Source organism: Bos javanicus, chromosome 13 (genome assembly GCF_032452875.1).
Source record: "Bos javanicus breed banteng chromosome 13, ARS-OSU_banteng_1.0, whole genome shotgun sequence".
NCBI classification, from domain to species: Eukaryota; Metazoa; Chordata; class Mammalia; order Artiodactyla; family Bovidae; genus Bos; species Bos javanicus.
In genome coordinates, this window is record NC_083880.1 from 65,796,651 (window position 1) to 65,820,048 (window position 23,398).

At 50.8% G+C, this 23,398-nt stretch overlaps 1 protein-coding gene across 1 annotated transcript in view; it reads right to left on the reverse strand.

The window, feature by feature from the left end:
* Positions 1-2,199: 2,199 nt before the first annotated feature.
* MTCL2 (microtubule crosslinking factor 2) overlaps positions 2,200-23,398 on the reverse strand; it is a 75,780-nt gene continuing 54,581 nt past the window's right edge. The window contains exons 9-15 of the mRNA XM_061437489.1: positions 21,298-21,402; positions 20,161-20,328; positions 18,351-18,602; positions 17,248-17,319; positions 16,239-16,309; positions 13,162-14,515; positions 2,200-10,479 (exon numbers count right to left, since the gene is read on the reverse strand). Of these exons, the coding sequence (XP_061293473.1) occupies positions 10,327-10,479; positions 13,162-14,515; positions 16,239-16,309; positions 17,248-17,319; positions 18,351-18,602; positions 20,161-20,328; positions 21,298-21,402 (2,175 nt within the window). The 3' untranslated portion in view covers positions 2,200-10,326. The remainder of the gene's footprint in view (positions 10,480-13,161; positions 14,516-16,238; positions 16,310-17,247; positions 17,320-18,350; positions 18,603-20,160; positions 20,329-21,297; positions 21,403-23,398) is intronic.

The following is a 23,398-nucleotide window of genomic DNA, read 5'->3' on the forward strand; positions in this document are numbered from 1 at the left end:
GAAAGGTACTTGCCAAAGGAATTCATTAGCGAGTGGGCAGTGATGCCCTGTCCGGTCGCTAGGCCACAATCCCTCTCTCCATTTGTCTTAACTCTAAAATTGTGGACTCTCCCAGGGCAACTGGGATAACTTTTTCCATTTCTCCTGTAGCATATTTCCTCTTTATGTGGCCCCTTCAACACCTGCGAAAGTTCAGGATCTTTCCTTTTACAACTTCATTGCAGACCTCCCCCTCCCCAAATTGCTTGCCACTCTTCTCATCACCCCCATTGCTTCTGCTCCTTTGCTTGGCCTGAGAAGTCCTTCCCGGATTATTCTTGGCAGAATTCTCCAATTTTAAGCCTCAATTGAGGATCCAGTGCAAGCTTTCTCTGAGGCCCCAGGCTGGAAAGCAGATACCCTTTCTGTGCTCCCGGGAGCCTAGCCTGCGCCTGGCACATTGTCCATTGCTGGCTTGGGGCTCCCGTATAGCACGCTGCTGCTTCAGCACCCAGCATGATGCCATCAGAGTGTCACCTTGCACGTACAGGCCTTCTGCATCTGAAATCTCGGCAAGTGTTGAATCACAAGCAGTCCACAAAAACTGGTTAATGAACCACAGCTGGAATGTGACTGTGGTCATCGTTCCATAGCAGCTGTGGTCCCTGGAAAAGTTTTCTGGTGGTAGGCAGAAATCTGCCTTCCTGAAATTTCCACCGTGTGGTTCTAGCATGTTGACTCCCAACAGATGTCTGAAGCAGAAAGTTGCTCTTTGTTCCCTGAGTATCACTTTCTGGAGCCTAGTTCCTTCTCTTCCCACCCCACTCCTTCAGCTCGTTGCACGGCGGGCAAGTATGTTGCCTCGTGGAATCCAGAACCAGTACATCCTCTAGGTCCTTCCCCTACTTTCAGTTCTTCCATGACTCTCTACTGTCCACACGATGTGGACATTCCTTCCCTCATAAGGCACTGTGTGATCTCACCCAGCCTCTTTCATCGTTCCCCACACCAGTGATCTCTTTCAGTTCCCTGATCCTGCTCTCCTTTCTTACTACTAAGCTTTCTACATGCTGTTCCCTCTTCCTGGAACATATTGTCTCCATCTCCTGCCTGCAACACATCACCACCTCCTTCATCTGTCAACATCTCAACCTTAGGAATCATTGCAGCCTTTCCTGATCCCTCCAGCTCCCTGACCACCCCTTGGCCACTGAATTTGCTTTCCTCTTTCTCAGGTTCATATATTGTTACCCTCAATGCCCAGCACAGGCCTGGCTGTTGTTAGACCCTCAAAAAAGAGATCTGGAATTCCATGGTGATCTAGTGGTTAGGACTCATTGCTCTCACTGCTGAGGGCCGATATTCAACCCCTGGTCTGAAAACTAACATTCCACAAAAAAAATAAATAATTTTCATGTGGTTGCTGGCTTCCAAGATAGCCCCCAACGACCTCCACTTTCTGCTGTTCATGCCCTTGTATAGTTCTCTTCCAAAAGGAATACGGCTAATCTGTATAACTAGTGAGATGCTGCAGAAATGATAGTGTATGATTTTCAAGGCTTAAGTCATAAAAGACACTGTGACCTCTTCTGCTTTCCTATAGATCACTTGCTCTAAGGCAAGCCAACTGCCATGTTGTGAGGATACTCAAACAGCCCTAGGGCAAGGTCCACAGGGGGAGGAACTGAGGCCTCCTGCCCACCCTCACTTACCAGGCATGAGTAACCCGGCTTGGGAATGGATCTTCCAAGCCCCAATCATGCCTTCACATGATTGCTGCCTGATTTGACACTTGACTGCACCCTCAGGAGACCCTGAGTCAGAACAACTTAGCTCTTGAATCCCTGACCCATGTCATCTGTGATATAATAAATGTTTGGGGATAATTTAATTATACTGTAATAGATAATTAACCCGTCCTTTTTTTGTGATAAATATTTGAAGTCTTCTGTAGAAAGTTCAATTCCATTTTTGATGACTCTGCATTTGTTCCTCTGTGCTGTGGCCTTACCACCCTTCATGGGATACTCTGAGGTGTCAGCAGTCAGTAGCTGGGAGCCCCTGGTGGCTCCTCCCAAGTGACCCCAGACCAGCCAGTTGGCTGTGGCATTCCCAGGACTCCCTCCTTCCCAGGCAACTGGGTGTGGGGTTGAGTCAAGTTCCAGATCTGCTGGGGACCGCACCCACCTCACATGAGAAATCAGAGAAGCCAAGTCCATGGAAGCTGTTCATATGACATACTTTATTTCCAATCTACAACCATTAAAAACCCTTTGTAAGTTTACACTGTACAGTTATTCTCATGTCTGAAATAAGACACGGGAGGGAAGGAGAGCTGGCGGACTGGACCACGGTTGTCTAGCACCCAATACCTCCTGGGAAGGAGCCTTCTGAAGAAAGGAGTAGGGAGGAGAAAGAGTGGACAGGAGAGGCAGAGAGTTTGGCCCAAGGATGCCCCTGGTCCCTTCCTTCCCAAAGGCCTTTCCCTGGGGGACCCCTTGGGCCCACTTCAGGGTCCACACCAGGAAACCGGGATGGTCAGGAAGGGGGTTTCACAGTATTGGCGGGGGGTTCGGGATGGGGGGCCAGGTTGAGGGACAGCTTTTGGTCCTCTCCCCTCAGCCCCTAGGGGCAGGAGCTGCTTTTTGGCACTGTCTATAAGGTCTCCCTGAAGGTGGGAGGAGGAGGAGGAGGAGGAGGAGGAGCTGGCTGGGGATTTAGGAGTCTTTCTTTGAGAACCTAAGTTTCTTTCCATTTGAAAAGAAGCCATAAGCCTATGGTGAGATTCCCAAGGGATAAAGGGTCAGGGTCTTTTGTCCCCTGCTCCCCGCCCCCCCCCCCAGGATGCCAACCCCCTGCCTGGCTGGCACAACCCTATACAACCTTTAGTAAAACCCAGACAAGTAGGAGAGGTGGGTAGAACTGGAACCAAGCCAGGGGTAGGGAAAGGAAAAATGCCTGCCTTTCCCCAGCCCCCCAGTTTCTGGGAAGAGGAGAACACAGTTGTGTTTTGGTTTGGGTAGGGATGGCCAGGGTTCCCAGCCTCAGAAATCCAGATAAGCTTGATGTTTCCCACTTGTTCCTGGGCAGGACCAGCCTCGGTCCTTCACCAGGCCACACTATTTGCTGGTTTAGATCGGCAGGTAGTAAACGCCTATGTATATCAGAATCATTTAGAGGGCTTGTTAAACCCCCCGATTGCTGCCCTCCCCCCACCCCCCGCCAAAGTTCTAGTTTTGTAGTTCTTGAGTGGGGCCAATACTTTGCATTTCTGTCAAGTTCCCAGGTGATGCTCTGGCTTCTTTGAGAACCTCCAGGCATCTCATCCTCAGCAACTTGGTGCCCTAAGAAGACAGTGCCAGGGAGCTGGGCCACAGCTGCCAAGGCCCTGCCTTAGAGGCACCAAATTGGGAAGCTGCTGGGAACAGACTTGTGGTGAGCCCCCTGTGCAGAGAAGTAAACTAAGGCACAGAGGTCAGTGGCGGAGCTGAGAGAGGAGCCAGGATACCAGGGCCCAGTGGACAGAGGATGGTGATGCAGGACCCAAAAACATGAGGCGTGCTCTGGGGTCCCTAGGGATCATCTTCGTAAAATCATACAACCAAACACAGAGAAGGTAGGACAACTGCCCAGACCTGGGCCAGGTCTCCAAAATCCTAGCTGAAATTCCTTTTCACAGGAGCAGTTCGAGTGGTATAGAGTGGAGAAAGACAAGATGGTCAGGCCTTGATGACTTTGGCCCTTCAAGGATGCTTAGGGGAAACCAGAGCTCCTTTCCTTACTGCCTGGGGTTCAGGGAGCTGGTGAAGGGCAGGAAGGGAGGGGAGCAAGGCTGATGGGGTAGACAAAGGAGGGTCCAAGGACGGTGTGGGGAAGGGTAGGGTGGGGCAGCCCTAGACAAGGGGTCACCTTGTCACCAGTTCCCTTTGGTTCTTGGCTCTGTGGACTTTGCAAACTGCAAATACTACAGAAGGGATAAGGGGTAATGCCAGGGTGGGCTACAGGTTCCGCCAGGGCAAGCTATTCAGAGGCAGAGAGATCCAGGGGAGGGTAGAGAGGATGGTGGGATGTCACATGGACAGGCAGATGGACGGACAGATGGCCAGGGAGAGGAGGGAAGAACCCAAGTCAGGCTGCATCTGCTTTACAAATAAGGCTATGGAGGACTGGGCAGGATAGGGGAGGCCAAAATGGGGGTCCCAGTGACCTCCGACAAATCCCAGTGGATAGTGCTGGGGTCCTGTCGGGAGGCTGTGGACAGAAGAAAATGGGACTCAAGGGTGAGATGGGGGTGTCTTTCTGGGCTGGGGGCGGTCACTGGGCCAAGCCCAGCCTGAGGCATCGGGGAAAGGTTCCCCCTTCAGTGTGAGAAAACAAAACAGAACCCAGGAAATACAATCAGATCTGAAAGCAAACATCAGGAATTGGGAGACCACAAACACGGGAGGATGGGGATGTGAGCCTGAAGGGCCAGGAAATCCACAGGAGGCCATTCTGGGAGGGCTGAAGGGGGTGGGTGCTACAAAGAAGCCCGGGGCTCAGAAGAGGAAAACCTGGCCATGGGTCAGGGCCACTCGGTCTGCTGGTGGGAATCAGTCAGAGAAGAGGAGGCAGGAGGGGAGGCTTTGGAGGAAGGTGATAAAACAAAGGATGGATGGGTGGTGGGAAGCAAACAGGCTGAGCCCAGAGAGAAGACAGGGTTCAGCCAAGATCAGGGAATGGTAGGTGGGGTCTCACTCACCCCCGGGAATGCAGAACCTGCTGGGAGTCAGGAAACCTGAATTCTGGTCCTGACTCTGCCTCCAGTTTGCTGTGTGAACTTGGGTGAGGAACTCCCTTCTCTGGGCCAATTCCTCATCCAAAAAAGTGAGGGGTTTGACAAAAAAGGACCAACACTGTGTGATTCCACTGGGAATACTTAGAACAGGTAAATTCATAGGGACAGAACGTGGAATAGCGGTTATCAGGGGCCTGAGGGAAGGATGGGGAGTTACTGTTAGTGGGTACAGAGTTTCAGTTTGGGGTGATGAAAAAGTTCTGGAAATGGATAGTCCTGATGGTTGTACCACTGTGTGAATGTATTTAAAGCCACTAAAAGGGCTAAAACAGTAAGTTTTATATTATGTATTTTGGGCCACAATTTTTTAAAAAGTGAGAGGACTGGTCCAATTTATTAGCCTTTCCACTCACTAAGACTAGTGAGGGCACTAGGGGACAATGAGTGTGATCAGACCACTTTAGATCAGTGTAGAACCTATGTTTGCCCACGTAGACGCAGGCACAGTATTGTATTTGGTCCTCAGCACTGCCTTGTGAGGTAGGATTTCTTCCACTTTGCAGCTGGAGGAACAGAGGCACAGACTAGCCACATGCTCTGGGGTCAAGGTCATTCAAGTCAGTGGCAGTTTATTATTATCTTTAAAATCAGTTCAGTTCAGTGACCTGGAAAACATCCTTGCATTTTAGGTTCATACCACAACTGACTTAGTGGCCTTTGAAGAAAGGACGCATGCTCTAAATTAGCATAAGAATTTGCCTCCTGGGGCAAATATTGTCACTTCCCATGACTGGATGATGAGAGTCGTGAAAGTTGATGTGCTTCCCTTTTTACCATGGCTGCCAGGAAACTCCAGAGCAAAATTTAATTGCAGGATTATGGGGATCATGTCAGATAGATATAAGTGTGTGTGTGTGCACGTGCTCTTAGTTGCTCAGTTCTGTCCGACTCTTTGCAACCCCATGGACTGTAGTCCTGCATGCTCCTCTATCCATGGGATTTTCCAGGCAAGAACACTGGAGTGGGTTGCCATTTCCTCCTCCAGGGGATCTTACCAACCCAGGGATCAAACCCATATCTCCTGCGCTGGCAGGAGAATTCTTTACTCACTGTGCCACCTGGGAAGATAGATTTGGGGAATGATAATTCCTCTTGCCTTTTGCCCCCCCCTTTTTTTTTTCCTGTTGTCTTACTGAACTTCACGATTAGGATTGTAAATTGCCTCCAGTGCTTTTTGGAAATTCTCAGCATAATTAACCCAAATCAGAGCTGGGTTGAGGACCAGGTCCCCTAATTCTCAGCTCAAGGCTCTTCTAAAGATATAACACCGTGGTTATTGGGCTTAAAAAAGATGGCCTAATTGGAGATGGTGAAGGACAGGGAAGCCTGGCGTGCTGCAGTCTATGGGGTCACGAAGAGTCAGACATGACTGAGCAACTGAACAACAATGGTCAAGGCTGTGAACATCAATGGTATGCACTGGTATTTAGGATCTCTCTGGGAGTTTGTTAGATATGCAGATTCCTGGCCCTCTGGGGTGAGGTGGGGGCCAAGAAGCTGCATTTTGGACATGTCCACAGAGGATTCTGATGCGGGGGTCCCCACACCACCCTCTGGGACACACAGGTCCAGAGATTCAGGGTAGACTGGTTTTATGTCTGGGTTGGGCAGTGGCATAGTCTGGGTATTCTGCACCCACACAAAGCCCCCAGTGGAGCAGTAGGTTAACACAGCAAGGGACAAGGTTGGACTGAGGGTTCCAGTGGACCTAGGTTCTAGTCTGAACTTGATGACTTCCTAGTTAGGTGACTCTGGAATGAGACCTGTACCTCAGTTTCCTCATCTGTAAAATGGGAGCACTAAACCTTGTCCTGCCAAGGTTGCCTCCCAGAGTTAGCATGTAGAAGCCTGAAGGAGATGTGGCAGGGGAAGCAATTTCTAAATAGCCATGTGCTCTAGAAAAGGTGTCCAGGGACTTAATTATTAATGAAGAGGTGGTGAGATTGGGGGGCTGATGAGCCTGGAAGACTGGCAAAGCTGGGGAGGGCATTCTAGATGGGAGAGGAGAGGGAGGAAGGCCCTAGAAGTTGGATGGGCAAGAGGAGAACAGGCCATGTGATGAAACCATGAAAAGTGGATGCAGGCAGGCAGGAGAGAGCCATGTGGCAATCAGGGCACAAGAGGGTGAAGTCTTAAACCCTCAACTTTGTCACCTGGGAAAGCAGCTGGTAGAGGAGCATCCCTGGGGAGACCAAGGGAAGGGTCCGTTTTCAGCAAGACCTCTTAGAAGGGGTTTTTTAAATTGGTCAGCCTTTGGTGGGGACAAAATTGGGGGGGAGAGGGCTGCCAGGGTGACAGGGACTTGAATATTGATACCTCATGCATGCAGGATCTAGGGGCCACTGACATGCCAGAGTCATTTGATTTTCATTTCAAATACAGACATCATTGCCCCCAGGAGGGTCTGATTTGGCTATGGGAAGAGGTCAGATGTCAGAAACACAAGATCATCCAGTTTGGGGTCAGTCATGGCAACTGGTCTTCCATTTCCCCTCAACCAACTGTGCCAACACAATGGATCCAAGCCTAGGGGCCTGTAGGGAATTAGGACCCCAGGGTTCCTTGGGACTTTGGCTGAAGAGAACAAAGATGGAAAGGAGAGGAAAAAGAAGGATAGAGGGCGAGGAAGAGAAGGAAGTTGCTGAGAGTAAAGAGGCAGCAAAGAAGAAAGGGGAAAAGGGCAGTGTTCCTTCCTGGGACCCGGTGCTCCTGGGGAGTCCTCACGGTGGGCCAGGCAGTTTTCTGCTTCCGGAATGTTACCAAGACTTAAAAGGCATTTGAAGGAACAAACAAACTTAGAAATTACATTCCAAAAGAGTAGAGAGTTTTTACAAGACAACCCCCCACCCCAAAAAAAGAAAACACAACCAGTTACTAATTAAAATGCTAAAACCCAAATCAAACCAATATTTACATGTAACATTTTCAACCCCATCAAGCCCCATGTCCAGAGGCTTCTGTAGGAACAGTGATGAGTGACCTTGCCCAGTGGCATGCAGGAAGCAGAAACTGGGACTTTACTGAAAACCAAGGTCTGAGGCCTCTGACACTGGCTGAGGGCTGGGCGGCCAGGCGCTAAGACAACGAGAATGCAAGGACAATCTTGGATGAGAACAATGATGGTAAGGCTGAGCAGTCAGCAGGGTCCAGGTCTCGTGAGGATTCCTCCCCAAGGCTAGAAGTACAGCCTCCCTGGCCCTCTGCAGCCCGGGGAGGTGGCACAAGGCCTCTGGTAGCTTGTGGCCTGGTGTGAACCCCCCTCCCTTGGAGATGGCATTGGAGGGGCTCCCCTGACCTCTTGGGTGGGAGCACTGGCATTCCAGAGGGGCCTGGCCCTTGGCTCCACTGACCTGCCTGCTCTGCCCACACAGGTCACTATGGTATGAGGAAGTGGCTGGTTGTACTAATGTGACCCCAAAGTTCTGCCGATAGGCAATGGAGATGAAGGTATTTGGGTAACTGGTCCAGGTGCCCCAGAAAGGGCAAGACTGGGGGCTGGTGGGTGGGAGCGCAGAAGCATCTCCTGAGTCCTAGGGGACACACTAGCAAAGCTGCCGGCTTTCAGTCTTCCTGATAGAAAATTCACAGATAAGCCACTTTATCCTGATGTTTTCATTCTGAGCCCCCAACCAGTTACACACAGATATGCAGGTACGTGTGCAACCAAAATGGGTTCACTGGCACCAGGGGGAGGCCCCCTGCATTCCCCTGCCCTGTCACCACTGCAATGAGCTGTGCTGCAATCCGTCCGATAGCTCAGACAGCTCACATGCAACGGGGAAGGGTGGGCAGTGGGGTTCGGGCTGAGAGACGAGCCTGGAGAGTCCGTAAGGCTAAGGAGAGAGGCTGGTGAAAAGGCTGGAGGCTGGTGAGAACTGAGGCAGGCTGGCAGACACTCTCAGATCCATGTGCAAAGCTGCAATAAACAACATTCTCGAAGTTCAGTCCTGTTTTCCTGCGAGTTCTCACTTAGGGAACTTGGAGAGATCTCCATGCTCTTGATAAAAGCCTTAGTAATCTGTGTTGGACTCATTAGAAACCAAAAAAAAAAGGTGTCAGAAGGAGGAAGGAAAATGGGAAGTGATTGGAAAGCGGTGCTGCTGGTCCAGCCCTCTGTCCTGTCTGTATTTACAATCTCACGGCTGGGGGCCGGGCAAGTAGCAGGTGTGGAGCATAGACGTGGTGCTCTGAGGCCAAAGGGTCAGCAGATTTGTGGGGACCTCTGCTGGGGCCCCCTCCAAACCTGAACCAGGAGACCAGAGCTCGCCTGCTGAGTTGCCTTGTCCACAGAGAGGACCTTACACCCATCCATCGTGTTAAAGCCTTGCATTGTCCCAGTGATGAGAGTACATGTCTCAACCTCCAATAAATTACCTTAGGGACTTTGGGGTAAATTAAATTATTAAAATAAAGTAAAACCACCTTAAATATTTATAGTAAGAAAAACTCAAAATAAACAACCTCGGCAAGAAATGTGTTTCCAGGCCCCAGTCTATTGCCATGTCCCGGGGCACCGGCCTCGTGGAAGGCTCCTGGGCCTGATCTGGCCAACCGGGGGCCTCTTTTTGGGAACATCTTTGCCCTCCACCAGCTGCAGGATGTAAACACAGTGGAGATGAGGCACCCCTCCAGGGTGCTGGGGCAAGAGCCCCCAGCAATCAAGGCAGTGGGCAGTTAGGCATTTATTTATCTGTGCACCAGGTCTTGAGATGGACTCTACCTATGTCTGTCCTCAAGGAGTCTCCTGGAAAGGCTGGGGTCCCCCCAAGTCAACTTAACAAGAAAGGCAGTGCCAGTGGCTCCCCGACCATGGGTCCTGCACATTTCTACCTCACGTTCTAGGTCTTGCTGCATCTGAGCTATGGGCAGGGAGATCCAGGGCCCCAGGATTCCAAGCAGATACCTGACTGTGGCTACTGCCCTATCATATCCCCTAGAGCTGCAGCAATCCAGAGCAGCAGGGCTGGAAGGAGGAGGCGGTGGCGGAGGGAAGAGAGGGATGGGGTGACGCCCAGCTCAGCTCCACCAGACACCCCACGTTGAGCCCTAGAGCAAAGCCTGTTCTTCTCATCGGTGTTTCCTCCCCATGAATAGGGATGTGGTTGGCCAGGAACATCTCTGTGAGCCCTTTTCCCTGAGGCGCATGGCTGGAAGTAGATCCTTTCCTCGGCTCTTCTGAGAAGTGGGTGTGGGTGGAACCAGGCAAGGCTCTCCCAACTTACGACCCAGGAACCAGCTCTCAACGGATCTCTCTGGAGACGCTTCTGAAACCCAGTTTTGGTCTTTCTCCCACTCACTGCCTTCCCCTGGGAAGTCAGAGATCACCACCCAGCAGTCAGCAGGAGACCCCGCTTTACCTGGCTGGGAAAGCGCTTCCATGGCAGAGATGCAGCCCTCCAGGGCGAGAGATGCAGGGAGCTTGCGGGCCCCAAGCATCTTCTCCTCTCCACTGGTTCCCTTTGGCTGTCCAGGGACGGGGGCTGGTCGACGTGAGGAGCTCCGCTACTCTATCACTCGCTGGGCGGGGCTGCCCGCTCCTCCCCACCCCAGCCAGACTCTGAAGGGTGCAGCCTGCACTTGGATGGAGAGTGGCGGATGGCAGAGCGGGATGGCCGGGCGAAGCAGGAGGCGAGAGACTGGGTGCTGCAGTCACACACTGCATCCTGTGGGGGGAGAGAGAGAAGTCAGGAGGAGCCTGGAGGCACTGACTGACCGCCCACCCCGGGACTGGGTGGCCAGCCAGGCAAGGAATCTGGACTCAGCTGTGCCCCAGGACCAGTTCCTAGGAGCTGTAGCCCCTCTTTGAACCAATTTTAAAAACGTATTTTCTTCCATTAGAGCAGTAATGAACGCTCATAAATAAAACAGTAATGAGTGTTCATAAATAACATTTCAGGGACTTCCCTGGTGGTCCAGTGGTTAAGAATCCACCTTCCAATGCAGGGGACTCGGGTTCGACCCCTGGCCGAGGAACTAAGATCCTATATGCCATGGGGCAACTAAGCTGATGCACTGCAGCTAGAGAGACGCCTGCACACTGCAACTAGCAAAAGCCTGTGTGCCGCAAAAAAGACCCAGTACAGACAAAAAAGCAAAACAAAAAAACCCAAACATTCCAGAATATAATAAACTCTGGAATATACATAAATAAATTCTGGAACATACCTTTACCAAAATGATCTCAACTCCTATAGTTTACTTTGTAATCGCAAAGACATGAATACTTTTTTGTCATTATGTATGTCCAGATCTCTTTCTTTTTAATGGCCACACAGTATCCCACTGAGTGGAAATAGCTTAATTTATTCATCCAACTCATTTTTTATGTGTTTTAAGTAGTTTCTAATTTTTTTTACTACTACCAACACACAGGGATAATGGTTAAAAGTGCTGCTATACATTATTTACAATTGCCAAGATATGGAAACCTAAGTGTCCATCAATAGATGAATGGATAGAATGCTACTCAACTATTAAAAAAAAAAAGTAATTTTGCCATTTGCATTACCGTGGATAGACTCGGAGGGCATTACACTAGGTAAAGTTAAGTTAGACAGGGGAAGACAAATACTGAATGACATCACTTATATGTGGAATCTAAAAAATACAACAAACTTGTGAATATAACAAAAAAGCATCAGACCCACAGATATAGGGAACAAACTCATGGTTACCAATGGTGAGAGGGAAGGAAGAAGAGGCAATATAGAGGTAGGGGATTAAGAGGTACAAATTATTAGGAATAAAAATAAGCTGCTGCTGCTGCTAAGTCGCTTCAGTCGTGTCCAACTCTGTGCGACCCCACAGACGGCAGCCAACCAGGCTCCCCTGTCCCCGGGATTCTCCAGGCAAGAACACTGGAGTGGGTTGCCATTTCCTTCTCCAATGCATGAAAGTGAAAAGTGAAAGTGAAGTCGCTCAGTCGTGTCCGACTCTTCGAGATCCCATGGACTGCAGCCCACCAGGCTCCTCTGCCCGTGGGATTTTCCAGGCAAGAGTACTGGAGTGGGGTGCCATTGCCTTCTCTGAAAAATAAGCTACTAGGATATATTTTACAGCACAGGGAATATAGTCAATATTAATAATGATTACAAGTGGAGTATAAACTTTAAAAATCATGAATCACTATATTACACACCTGTAACTTATATAATATTGTATGGCAACTATACTTCAAAAAGCACCAAAAACGTGCTGCTGTAAAACTTGATTGGTTGGTTCAAATTCCAGCCCAGTTACTTACCAGCTATGTGACCTCGAACAAGTTTTTTAACCTCTCTGAGCCTTGATTTTTTTCTCAAAGTTGTTGTGATCAACTTTGATCTCAGCCCGGATTTTTTCCTCAAAGTCTGTTGTGATCACAACAAACTGTTGGCATAGTGCCTAGTAAGTCTTAGCAATTTTTATTAATAATGCAATACATTTCTTTATATACATATCCACCTCTGTAAAAATTTCCATTGGCTACATTCTTAAGAGAACTACTGGATCAATGGGTAATAAGCATATTTTACATACTGAAAAATGTTTGGGTCAACCAACATGCAAAATACAATCAGCTTTGTATTACTGGTTTCGTGATACAGTTGTGGTTATGTGATTATGATGATTAATTTTGTGTCAACTTGACTGGGCCACAGGTCCAGACACCTGCTCAAACACTATCCTGGGTACTTCTGCGAGGATGCTTTTGACTGAGATTAACACTTAAACCAGTACACAGAGTAAAGCTGCTTGCTCTCTCTAACGTGGGTGAGCCTCATCCAATCAGTTGGCGTACTGAACAGAACCCAGAGGCTGACTCTCTGTGAGTATGAAAGAATTCTTCCTGCCTGATGACCTTTAGACTGGAACTACATCAGCTATATGTGCTGTACTGGAACTATAACGTTGGCTCTTCTGTTCTCAGGCTTCTGGACTCAGTCTCTCTGTCTCTGTCTCTCTCTCTATATATACACACACACACATTCTCACGCATGCATAACCACAAAGCCTACTCCCAAGTTTCTCCAAGGAACTCTAATATAATGGCTGTGTTCAGTTTGTAAGAATTCAATAAGCCATATTTTTTTACAGTATGTATATTAAACTAACAAAGGTTTTTTTTCATTAAAAAAATAGGAATATTTTAAAGTGTTTTTTTTTTTTTTTTTTTTTAAATTTAACGCAGCCAGAGAGTATAGGGAAGTAAAACACTCACCATATACTCTTGGGGGTTCTAGAAACTCAACAAAGTCTTTGGAAAGGAAATTCAGTAACACTTATCAAATACTTTAACAATTTACCCATTTATAAGACAAATGCACCTCAAAAGAAAAAGGGCACCTCGCCCCCAACCCACCTACCTCATTGGGAAGGACCGTGGCTCCATCTCCATCTCGAGTGATTCCATCCTTCCCCACCTGCGGGAGCACGGAGAGCCTGGCCTCCTCACTGCCGCCCGACTTGCCCACCTTCTTGTTCAGGATCCTAGCCATGCCCTCGGGTTGATGGTAGCTGGCGGGGGAGAGGGGCTCCGGCTTCTTGGAGCCCTCTTCCCCAGCCGTGGACGCCGTGGGGCTCGGCGCCCGACCGCACACGTTGCGGAAGAACTCCTGCACGATGCCGTACTTGGGCGGTTCAGGCTTGGCCCGGGCCTCGGACATGCCAAGTTTCCAGACCGACTCCGTGCTCCCCGAGTGCTCCACCACGCTGAAGAGGCTTGACAGCCCGTCATTGATGTTCCTCAGCACAGGGCTGTCCCTCGTGGTGGTGGAGCGGGCCCAGGCTGAGCCGTTCTGCTTGCCCTGGTGCAGGTTCCACAGGCTGCGGTCCTTGGCCCCGTCCAGCTTGGACACAGAGCGCCTCTGGAGCTTGGGCGAGCCGTACTTGGGTGAGCAGCAGGGCCGTTCGATGCGCGCGTGCACCTTGTCCAGGGAAGATGAGATCTGCTTGCTGCGCACGGACACGAGCGAGGAGCCGCGCGGCGACCAGCTCTTGCCGTGCAGGCTGCCGCGGGGCGGGTCGGTCTGCAGGCCCACGCTGACCGTGCGGATGGTCTGCGTGCCCACACTGGCCACGCCCACCGTCTGGCTGGACGTGCTCTTCACCTTCCGCTCCAGCGAGCCCGAGCGCATGGCCTGGCGCACGCAGTTGGTGATCTCCTTCATGTCGTCGCTCATGTTCCCCGACATCTCAAAGTCATGTAGGGCTGCAGGGAAGCCAGGCCCTGCTGCCGAGGGGCCGCCCCCGGAGCCCCCGTCCAGGCGCTGCCGGGAGAAGTTGCAGAGCCAGCGGCTGTAGGAGCTCTCGGCCAACCCGTCCACCTCGGCCGACTCTTTGGGCTTGGCTGTGGTGAAGAGGAAGCCCGGCTCGATGATGATCTTCCCCTCCCTGTCATGGACCACCGGGACGCCCAGGCGCCGGGCCACCGGGGGGCTGTAGTACACGCGGATGCCCGTCTTGTCGGGTGCTGTGTAGCTGCGTTGCATCTGCCTCCCCGCCGGCTCCGGGCAGCCCAGGGCACCCAGGCGGTTGCAGTCACGGGGCGAGAGCCCTGGCTGTTCGGGGGCACCCTTCTCAGGGTCCACTGGCTGGGCGCCCACGAAGGCAAAGGCAGGGCTGTTGGGCAGCTTTTTGCCCCGGGAGGCTTCCCCGGCGAGGTACGGGGAACAGTCCAGCAAACTCTCAAACTCCGACATGGAGGAAACAGATTTGGTCCTGGGGAAGAGCAGAGAGAATGGCTGAGTTAGTGGAAGATGCCTTATACAGAGCAAGCACTCTGGTCTTCCTCGCTGGTCCCTGCGCTTCACAGGACCTGGGACCATGACGGTCCTGCTCACCTCTTGTGAAAGATGCTGTTGGTGCCCTGCCTCTCACTCCCTCCACACGCACACCCACATGTGCAGTACTGCATGGTCCGAGCACCTGCCATTCTCCACCTGAGGGCTTTTTTTCTGTCTGCAGAAGCATACTTGGCCTCCACCCAGTTGTTTAGTTGCTGAAGTCATGTCCAACCCTTTTGTGACCCCATGGACTGTAGCCCACCAGGCTCCTCGGTCCATGGGATTTCCCAGGCAAGCATACTGGAGTGGGTTGCCATTTCCTTCTCCAGATCTTCCAGACCCAGGGATGGAACCCACATATCTTGCATTGCAGGCAGATTCTTTACCACTGTGTGGAAACTAAAAATTTCACATGATGTATAGACATAGCCATCAACAAACCATGGGTGGGGTTTGGTAATTTGATACCAGTCCCCAGGTCCCCGTAGGTGCAAGAACTCACGCTCCACTCTGGCTCCCAGCAATGTTGTGAAATAGCTCCAGCTGCCCACGTGTAACCTGGTTGATAACACCTCCTTTATAGTGCCTTCCCTTTCCTGTCTCACTTCCAGACTTTTCCTGGAATCCCCTCCCAAATGTCCCATTTGCACTCAAATCCTTGCCTGAAGGCTTACTTTTGGGGGAGCCCAATCTAGGACTTCCCAGGTGGCTCAAACAGTAAAGAATCTGCCTGCAATGCAGGAGACCTAGGTTTGATCCCTGGGTTGGGAAGATCCCCTGGAGAAGGGAATGGCAACCCACTCCAGTATTCTTGCCTGGGGAATTCCATGGCCAGAGGAGCCTGGAAGGCTATAGTCCATGTGGTTGCAAAGAGTCAGACACAACTGAGTAACTAACAACAAATAATAACAGGATCTAGGACACCACTTAATCTCTGGCCCAGAGCTGGTGTGCGTGCTGTCTGATGACTGTAAGTGCCAGGCATACGTGACAGCACTGCACACGTCAGACCATTCAGTCCTCGGACAAGTCTAGGGGCCAGTTTCTGTTACCCCATAGGTAGAGATGGGAAGTACAGCACCAGGGCACAGAGCTAGAACCTGCAGTGCTGAAATTCAAATCTCATATCACAACTCCAGAGCCACCCTCCTTCCTGGGGCTCACCTGGCTTTGGGCTGCTCACATGGTGCCTGTGGGGTTCTGTTACCCCAACTCTCTTCATGGGTTTCCTAATGGTGGAGACATGGTCTTGAGAGCCCCGGGGGGTTCCCTGGCTATAGCACAGGGCTGGGCCCAGAGGATGATGCTCAGTACTACCAGGAATAGAGGTCCAGTAGGACTCTCCAAACTCCAGAGACAGGAAGAACCCCAAAAGGAGCTAAACAGTTTCTTTCTCAGCTAGGATATGCTGGAGCCCATTTTCCATGACTAGAATAAAAAAAAATCTCAGGCTAGCATTGCTATCACCCAAAGTTTTCCAGCTCCTAAGTGGCTGGGGTTCCATAAAAACATATCCCCATGTTCTCTCAATTCAGTGGAGGAGCAGTGCTGGGCACATGGAGCAAAGAACAAAGGCAAAGTGGCAGGCCAGACCGCAGGCCGGGGGCGGGGCAGGGGGTGGGGCTGCGGACAGGGCAAGGGGAAGGGGCTGCCAGCACCTCTTTAAGCCGGTTCCCCCAAGCTCAGCTTCAGAAACAGCTTCTTTGTCATGGATCTTTTCACTGCGGGTCTGTCATGGAAGAGAGACAGGAAAGGGTCAGTCTGGCCACAATGTGGGAGCTGGCCCCAGCCCCTCTGCCTGAGTCTCCTCCTGTAGAGCAAGAGTATTGTTAGCACCGATCTAAAAGCCCATTGGTCAGTTTCTGGCTATAGTGCATCTAACCCCACCCCCATAGGTATGTGATGCAAGCTTGGCCAATCCACAGTCCAAGGGAGAACCCAAGAGAGTCTATTTAGAACTTACTGTGAATGTAATGGCAGCAACAAAGCAACCAGTAGCCACTGCTCAGTTGAAGGTGAAAGCAGTGACCTGAGGTCTTGTTTGGGGTTTGCCCCACCCTGGTTCCAGAACCAAGACTTGCACCAGTTTTCTGACCCGGCATCACCAGCCCTCTTAAGGCCCTAATGAAATCCTCTCTTACTTCAGTTCCCCAGAATTGGCTTTTGCTGCAACCAAATCTAATTCACCACATCCTCAGGCTGTCATGAGCAAGGGCTTGTATGGTCACTGTTTCTTTACTCAGTGTGTTGCTATATGGACAGTGCCCCTGAGGTTCAGAAGCAAACTTCACTGATTAATCTCCAGAAGCTGGGCTGGGCTAAGGCAGAAAATATGACTTTATTTTACCAGTGAGGCAACTGGGGCCCAAAAAGACAGAGTGACTTGCCCAGGATCACAAAGCTCTTTTGGAGGCCCTGTTTTTGAGAAGAGCATAATTAAAACAGAGAGACACCTAACCTTTCTCCCCAGGCATGGAAGGATGGAGCTGGCAAGGAGGGGACCTTCACAGGTCTTAAGGCTGGAATCATGAAGTAGAGACCTCAGGATTGAGGAGCCCAAGGGGGTGAGGGTATGTGACCTACGGGACAGGATTAGCATCGTCCTGGTCACATTTCCCCCAAGCGAGGGATTCTGCAGTGTAACCAGGAGCCTGTCACCTCTCTCACCTCTTTCCAGCTGTTGTCCTGCTTCTCCAGATCTGAGTGCTTTAGGACCCAGGGGTCAGAAGCTTTCTGCAGCTGAACAAGAATAAAGAAGGTGGTCACTCACAGGCAAAGCTGGGGAGCCGGGCCCTGTTTTGTGCAGTTGCATTCCCCAGGCTCCACTCTGCAGCCCAGATGACCCAGGTCATGGGCTCGGAGCCACCTTCCAAATGGACAGCAGTTCTGAGCCAACAAAGTGGGTTTGGCAAATGATCATAAAACCAACCATTTATAGGCATCCTTATAAGTGTCATTATCTCAAATACAGTAATAGTTGTTATTACTATGTTAATTCACGCTGCAGTTCCTGGAACAGCTATGTCAGCCAGGCAGCAGCTGAATGACATTAAAGTGGTGTCTCCACACTAGGTATGCTAAGCAGCAATTAAACTGAATGGCATGGTTCCACACTCTGTTGTGAACAGCTCTCTATGAAACAGGCAAAATGTAAATTATATATATATATATTATGATTCAATTAATGATAAAAAAAATCTGAATGTAAATTTAAACAGCAAGAAAGGGACGGAGTATGCTTTTGCAGTATTTGAGTCTTATATAAAGTCCTGATTTATACAACTGAAATAATAAAGGAAAAAGTCACAGAGCTTGATAAGCGAGGCGCATGTTAACTGTAGTGAGGCTACAGTCAATGACTGTTTTTCCTATTTACCTCTTTTGGTCAGAGAACTCTAATTTTCATGAGGAACCAGCCTTGGTTCTTCCCTCTCAGTTCAAGGGTTTTGGTAGGCTCTAGATATGGACATATGACTCATACCTGGCTGATCAGAGCCGTGGAGAAAAACAAAACTTTCTTCCCATTGCAAATGCTAAGCTGTGAGGATGTGAACACAAAATTCAAAGAGGCCACATTGGAGGACAGCTTGCTTTGGAATAAAACACACGGAAAGCAAGCCTATGAGACCAGCAGGAAGGAAGACCTGGTCCCTACCGCGGTCTCTGAGCACACGGATCCAGCAGTACCTGAAGGAGTCTTCCCTCTGGTCTGTGCCCACAGCAACTCCCCACTTGTGGCTTAAGGCGGCTGGGGCTGGGACAGGCCTCACCTGGCTCAGGCGATTCTGCAGCTCCTTTAGCTGCTGCTCCACCTGCTGCTTCTCACCCTGAAGCCGCTCCACCAGCTGCAGCTTCTCCTGGGCCCAGTTGTGCTCACTGATCTGCAGCTGCCGCGTCAGCTCCATGACCGCGCTGTAGGACTCGGCCAGGAGGTGCTGCTGCTCCTCCCGCTCCCTCTGCAGGGCTGCCTTCCAGTCAGGCCCTGTCCGATCCCCAGCCCCCTTCCCAGCCTTCAGCTCCATCTGGGGAAGGAAGAGCAAACTGGGTAGCTGGCACTGGGAGGCCCCTTGCCATCCCCTCCCATGATCTTCCCTCCAAGGCACCAGCAGAGGGTAGGCAAAGGGAGGAGGGTCCTCTCCTCGGAGGACCCCCTCACCCAGGAGCCATCGCTGACCCCTTCAGTTAGAACTAGTCTCTTCTCACAATCAAAGCTTGTGTGGCACAGTTTCTACACACCAAGCTCGGTGCTAAGGGCTTTTCAGGCATTATGTGTATCCTCAAGAAAACTCAGCAAGATAACTACCATTTTTGATATTTTTACCAAGGGGGAAGAGGTTCAGAGAGGTTACTCTTCCCAGGTGACATAGCTACACAATGGCAGAAGTTCCTAGTTATTGCTTCTCAGGATATTTCATCAACACTTACCAGGGTTTACAGTTAGTGGGAGATATGCACAGTCTAAACATAAAAAAAACGTGTGCAGGAATCACTCAAGAGTAATGGCTTTCCTGGTCCCAAGCTCGGGAGAGGGGGGAGCAGGAGGTAAAGACACCATCTGAAGAATCAAGGCACCCCACACCCCAGGCTGTGGTCAGATTCCCATGGGGGAGGGGCCGCTGCAATGGCTGGGGTTTCGGGGCAGTATGAACAGTGGACACTGGAAAGTGCAGATGGGAAGGGAGCTGTGAGATCTGCAGGGAAGGTTGGGAGGACAGAATGGTGGCACCGGGAAGCCAGAAGTTTGAAAATTGGGAAGAAGCGGGGATCACGGTCATGAGAAGCCAGGAGGGCAAAGGTTTGGGGACTGAGGATCAGGTCTGCTGCTTACTAGCTGGGTGATCTTGGAGAAGAAACTGAACTCCTCTGTGCCTGTCTTGTCACTTGCCCAACAAAGATAGCCAGTGTACCCACCTCCAAGGGGCCCGTGACGCCTGGGAAGGCAGCCTGAAGCAGGGGCAGTGGGGATGAAGCTGGGCCGTGCAGGCAGGATGGGGCTGGTAAGAGCACTCTGAGTGGGAGGAAGCCACCCTCACACTTCTCAGACCACAGTAGAGGGCAGCTAACTTGCTGCCAGGCACACACAGCAGAGACTAAATACCCAGGGCTCCTGGTTAAGGGTTCTTTGATAATTTGGCTTGTAGAGAGGGGAGTCCCCCACTTTGAGTGGACAGAGCAAAACAGGGCCAGGTAGCAGAGAGTTAAGGGGACTTTACAAGGACAGCAAGCCACAGAAGTCTGGGTGTGAGGATGAAGATGCCGTCAGGTGCAGACAGGCATTTAAGTGTTCTGGCCTCACCTGTGAGCCTGTGGTGTGGGAAAGGTGCCCATGATGCCCCCAGGCTCCTTTGCCAACCCCTCACCTGCCTTTCCTAGCCCAGAGACCCCCAGCCTCCACTGCTTCTGGTATCCTTGCTGTGTGATCTAGTCAAGGCTCTTGCCTTCTCTGGGCCACAAAGTAAGTAAAGTGATTCCTATGCTTCTAGGAGCATGGCTTGCCATCCTGTTTCCCAGTCTGACAGCTGAGACCTTGGCAGAGACAGGAACGAGGAGAGGGATGTCTCTGACTGGTGAGACACTCACCAGGGCAGTATGGCTCTTGAGCTCCACCCGCTCTGTTTCCCAGGTGGCCTTGGCCTTGGCAAACTGTTGCTGAAGCTCAGTCAGACCTCGGCGTTCATCCCGGAGCAGCCAGCATAGCTCCTTCAGCGTCACCTTCATGTCGGCCAGTGTCTTGATGTACTCGTTGGGCTGCAGATGGGGGCAAGGTCTCAGTCAGGAACTTTCAGAGCGGCAAGGAGGGGAGGCTGGACTGGGAACTCATCCAGAGTTCAGTCTGGGACTCTACCAGGCCTCAGATCATCTGCTGCTCTGGATCATCTCTTCATAAAACAGGCATAACAAGCCCAGCCCAGGCCCCCTCCAAGGCTGACACATGCCCCAGCTTCACATAAACACAAAATTCTGTAGTTACACCAATTATTCAGCCTAAAGCTGAGCTGGACCCTGGCTTCTCTGAGGCCCTGCAGCATCTAGGCCTGGGTCTTTCTCCCTGCATTCTCTGACCCACCAGGGGCCAGATGAGCATCTGAACCCTGGAGTCTACCTGACTGTCTGACTTGGCCTAATCTTCTCTCCTGGGCACATGACCTGTTTCCCACCTATAACCCAGCTTAGTGTGGGTACCCCTGGGAGCCTGATCCCACTGCTCCACTACCCCCTGCCTTGATCTGAAAGTTCCTGATCCTAGGCCACAAGGCCTTTCTTCATACAACTCACTCCAGCCTGCTGTCCTTGACCCCACTACGAGCATCCCAAGCTGCAGCCAGTCTCAGAATACCTCGCCGCACCTCTGCATACACAGTTCTTTTGGCACAGAATGGCCTTTTCCTCATTCTTTATTAGGCAAGCTCCTATTCATCTTTCAAAACCTACCACCTAAAACCCCTTCTCTGTAATACCATCCCCTACGCGCTGAACAGAATTAACTGCTGTCTTACCTGTGACCCCACAATCCATCATCTGACTCTCTATCACTGCCCTGGAATGACTTACGTACCGCACAGTACTGAGCATCTGGGGCCAGTGACCAGGCAATGACCCTCTGGAGCTCTAGTCCCTGGTGGAGGACTGCCATCAGAGAAAGCAGCAAGACATGATCACTAAACAGACAGAGGAACAGACAGACAGGACAGGACTGGAAATGGGCTGAGAATTCACCGTGTTCTGGGTCCAGCTGTCCCCTGTGCAAGTCTTGTTATCAGAATGCTGGGCATTCAGTTCCTCTTCCTCCATTAGCAGGTACAGCTCCTTCATGCTATTTACCTATTTTTTAAAAAACACACTGATCAGGGGGTGGCAGAGCATCATGCCTGAGGGTCTAACCTTCGGGGGGAGAGGATACAGACTAGTGACTCAGATAAAAAGGGGGCTGAAGAGACAGGCAGGAAGCAAGTATGAGGATTTATGGACCAAAGGCACCCCAGCTAGGCACTGATTTCCCAAAATTTAACTTTTATTCCTAAGCATCGTCCAGGCCAAGGAGCATAGCTAGAGAGTCAGGTCCTTCTGGCCCTCTCCCCTACCCCACAACCATCTCTTCTGCCCTAAGGACCATGAGACATCCCTGAGAACTACTCAGAAATAGCTCTGTTGTCAAAGGAGGCACAGTGATTGGATTAAAAGGTCCACAAGGCGCCCTCTTAACTATAGATAAGGGCAACCAGAGGTTTGGGTAGACAGACGGGGCCCTTTCTGGGGGCAGGGGTTGCTATTAATTGATTCTGGACAGGAGTCCAGAGTCAGTCCAGGAGACGAGGGCTAGTTCAAGAAGGGAGAGAAGGAGAAGAAGAGGGTGTTTATTTACTGTTCATTAATTCATTCATTTGACAATTTTTTTTTTAGCTGTGCCCGGCAGCATGTGGGATCTTAGTTCCCTGATCCAGGATCAAACCTGTGCCCCCTGTATTGACAGCATAAAGTTTTAACCACTGGACCACCAAGGAAGTCCCTTATTTGACAGATATTTATTGAATATCTGCCATGCACCAGGTCCTTGTTCAAAACTGGGGATATGTCAGTGAGCAAGACAAAAAACCCTGGGCCCCTTGAGCCTCCATTCCAGTAGCAATAAAACAAACAGATATGTGAAACACATGAAATGTCATTAAGTATATGAAATGTTCCATAATAATACGTGCTATGAAGAAGAGGAGAACCAGGAAAGGAGCCAGGATGAGCTCCACTGGGTGGTCAAGGAAGGCCTCAGGGAGGAGGCCTTTGCCTTGGGCAAAGTTCTGAAGGAAATAAAAGAATAAGTCACGTGAAGACCTGTGGGTTGAGAATTCCCGGGAACGACCACAGCAAATGCAAAGGCCCTGAGGTGGGAACATGTCTGTCTGAGGAAGAGCAAGAGAGCCAGGAAGTGAGAGGTACGGGGACCGAGGCGGGTTGACCGGGTGTTGTAGGGACTTCCACTTCTACTCTGGGTGACGTGGGAGCCAGAGGAGGGCTGTGCTAAGGAGTGACACTGACCTGACTTCCAATTTTGTGAGATCACTCTGGCTGCTGTGTTGGGATACTTTATAGGACAGAAACAGAGCTCCACAGCACCAGGGGGCACCATCCACGTGGAGTACACGCAGCCCGGTACCTGCCTGTTTCGAATAGAAGATACTAGGTGGAAGGGCGCTAGGGCAACAACAGGAAGACCAGTCAGGAGGCTGCAGTGATAATCCAAGCAAGAAGTGATGATGGTTCAGATAGGAGGCTGCAGTGATAATCCAAGCAAGAGGTGATGATGGTTCAGATAGGAGGCTGCAGTGATAATCCAAGCAAGAAGTGATGATGGTTCAGATAGGAGGCTGCAGTGATAATTCAAGCAAGAAGTGATGATGGTTCAGATAGGAGGCTGCAGTGATAATTCAAGCAAGAAGTGATGATGGTTCAGATAGGAGGCTGCAGTGATAATCCAAGCAAGAAGTGATGATGGTTCAGATGGGGGTGGTGACAGGGCTGGGCAGTGCAGCTGGGGCAGATTCTGTAGATTCTAGATAGATTCACAATGTGCAGGAAAGGCCATGGAAGCCAAGTGCCTGGACAAGCTTTCCAAGGCAGTAGGCAAAGGTCAAAAGAAGAGATGCGGCCTGAGGGCTACAAACCCTGGCAACTGTGACCTTAAGGGGTCAGTTCAGGAAGAAAAGGAGGGTCCAGCCAAGGAGACTGAGAAGGAGCAACCAGTGAGGTGGAAAGAAAACCAAGAGAATATGGTGTCCTAAAAACCAAATGAAGACGTTTCCAGGGTCAGGGCAGGCACTGGGAA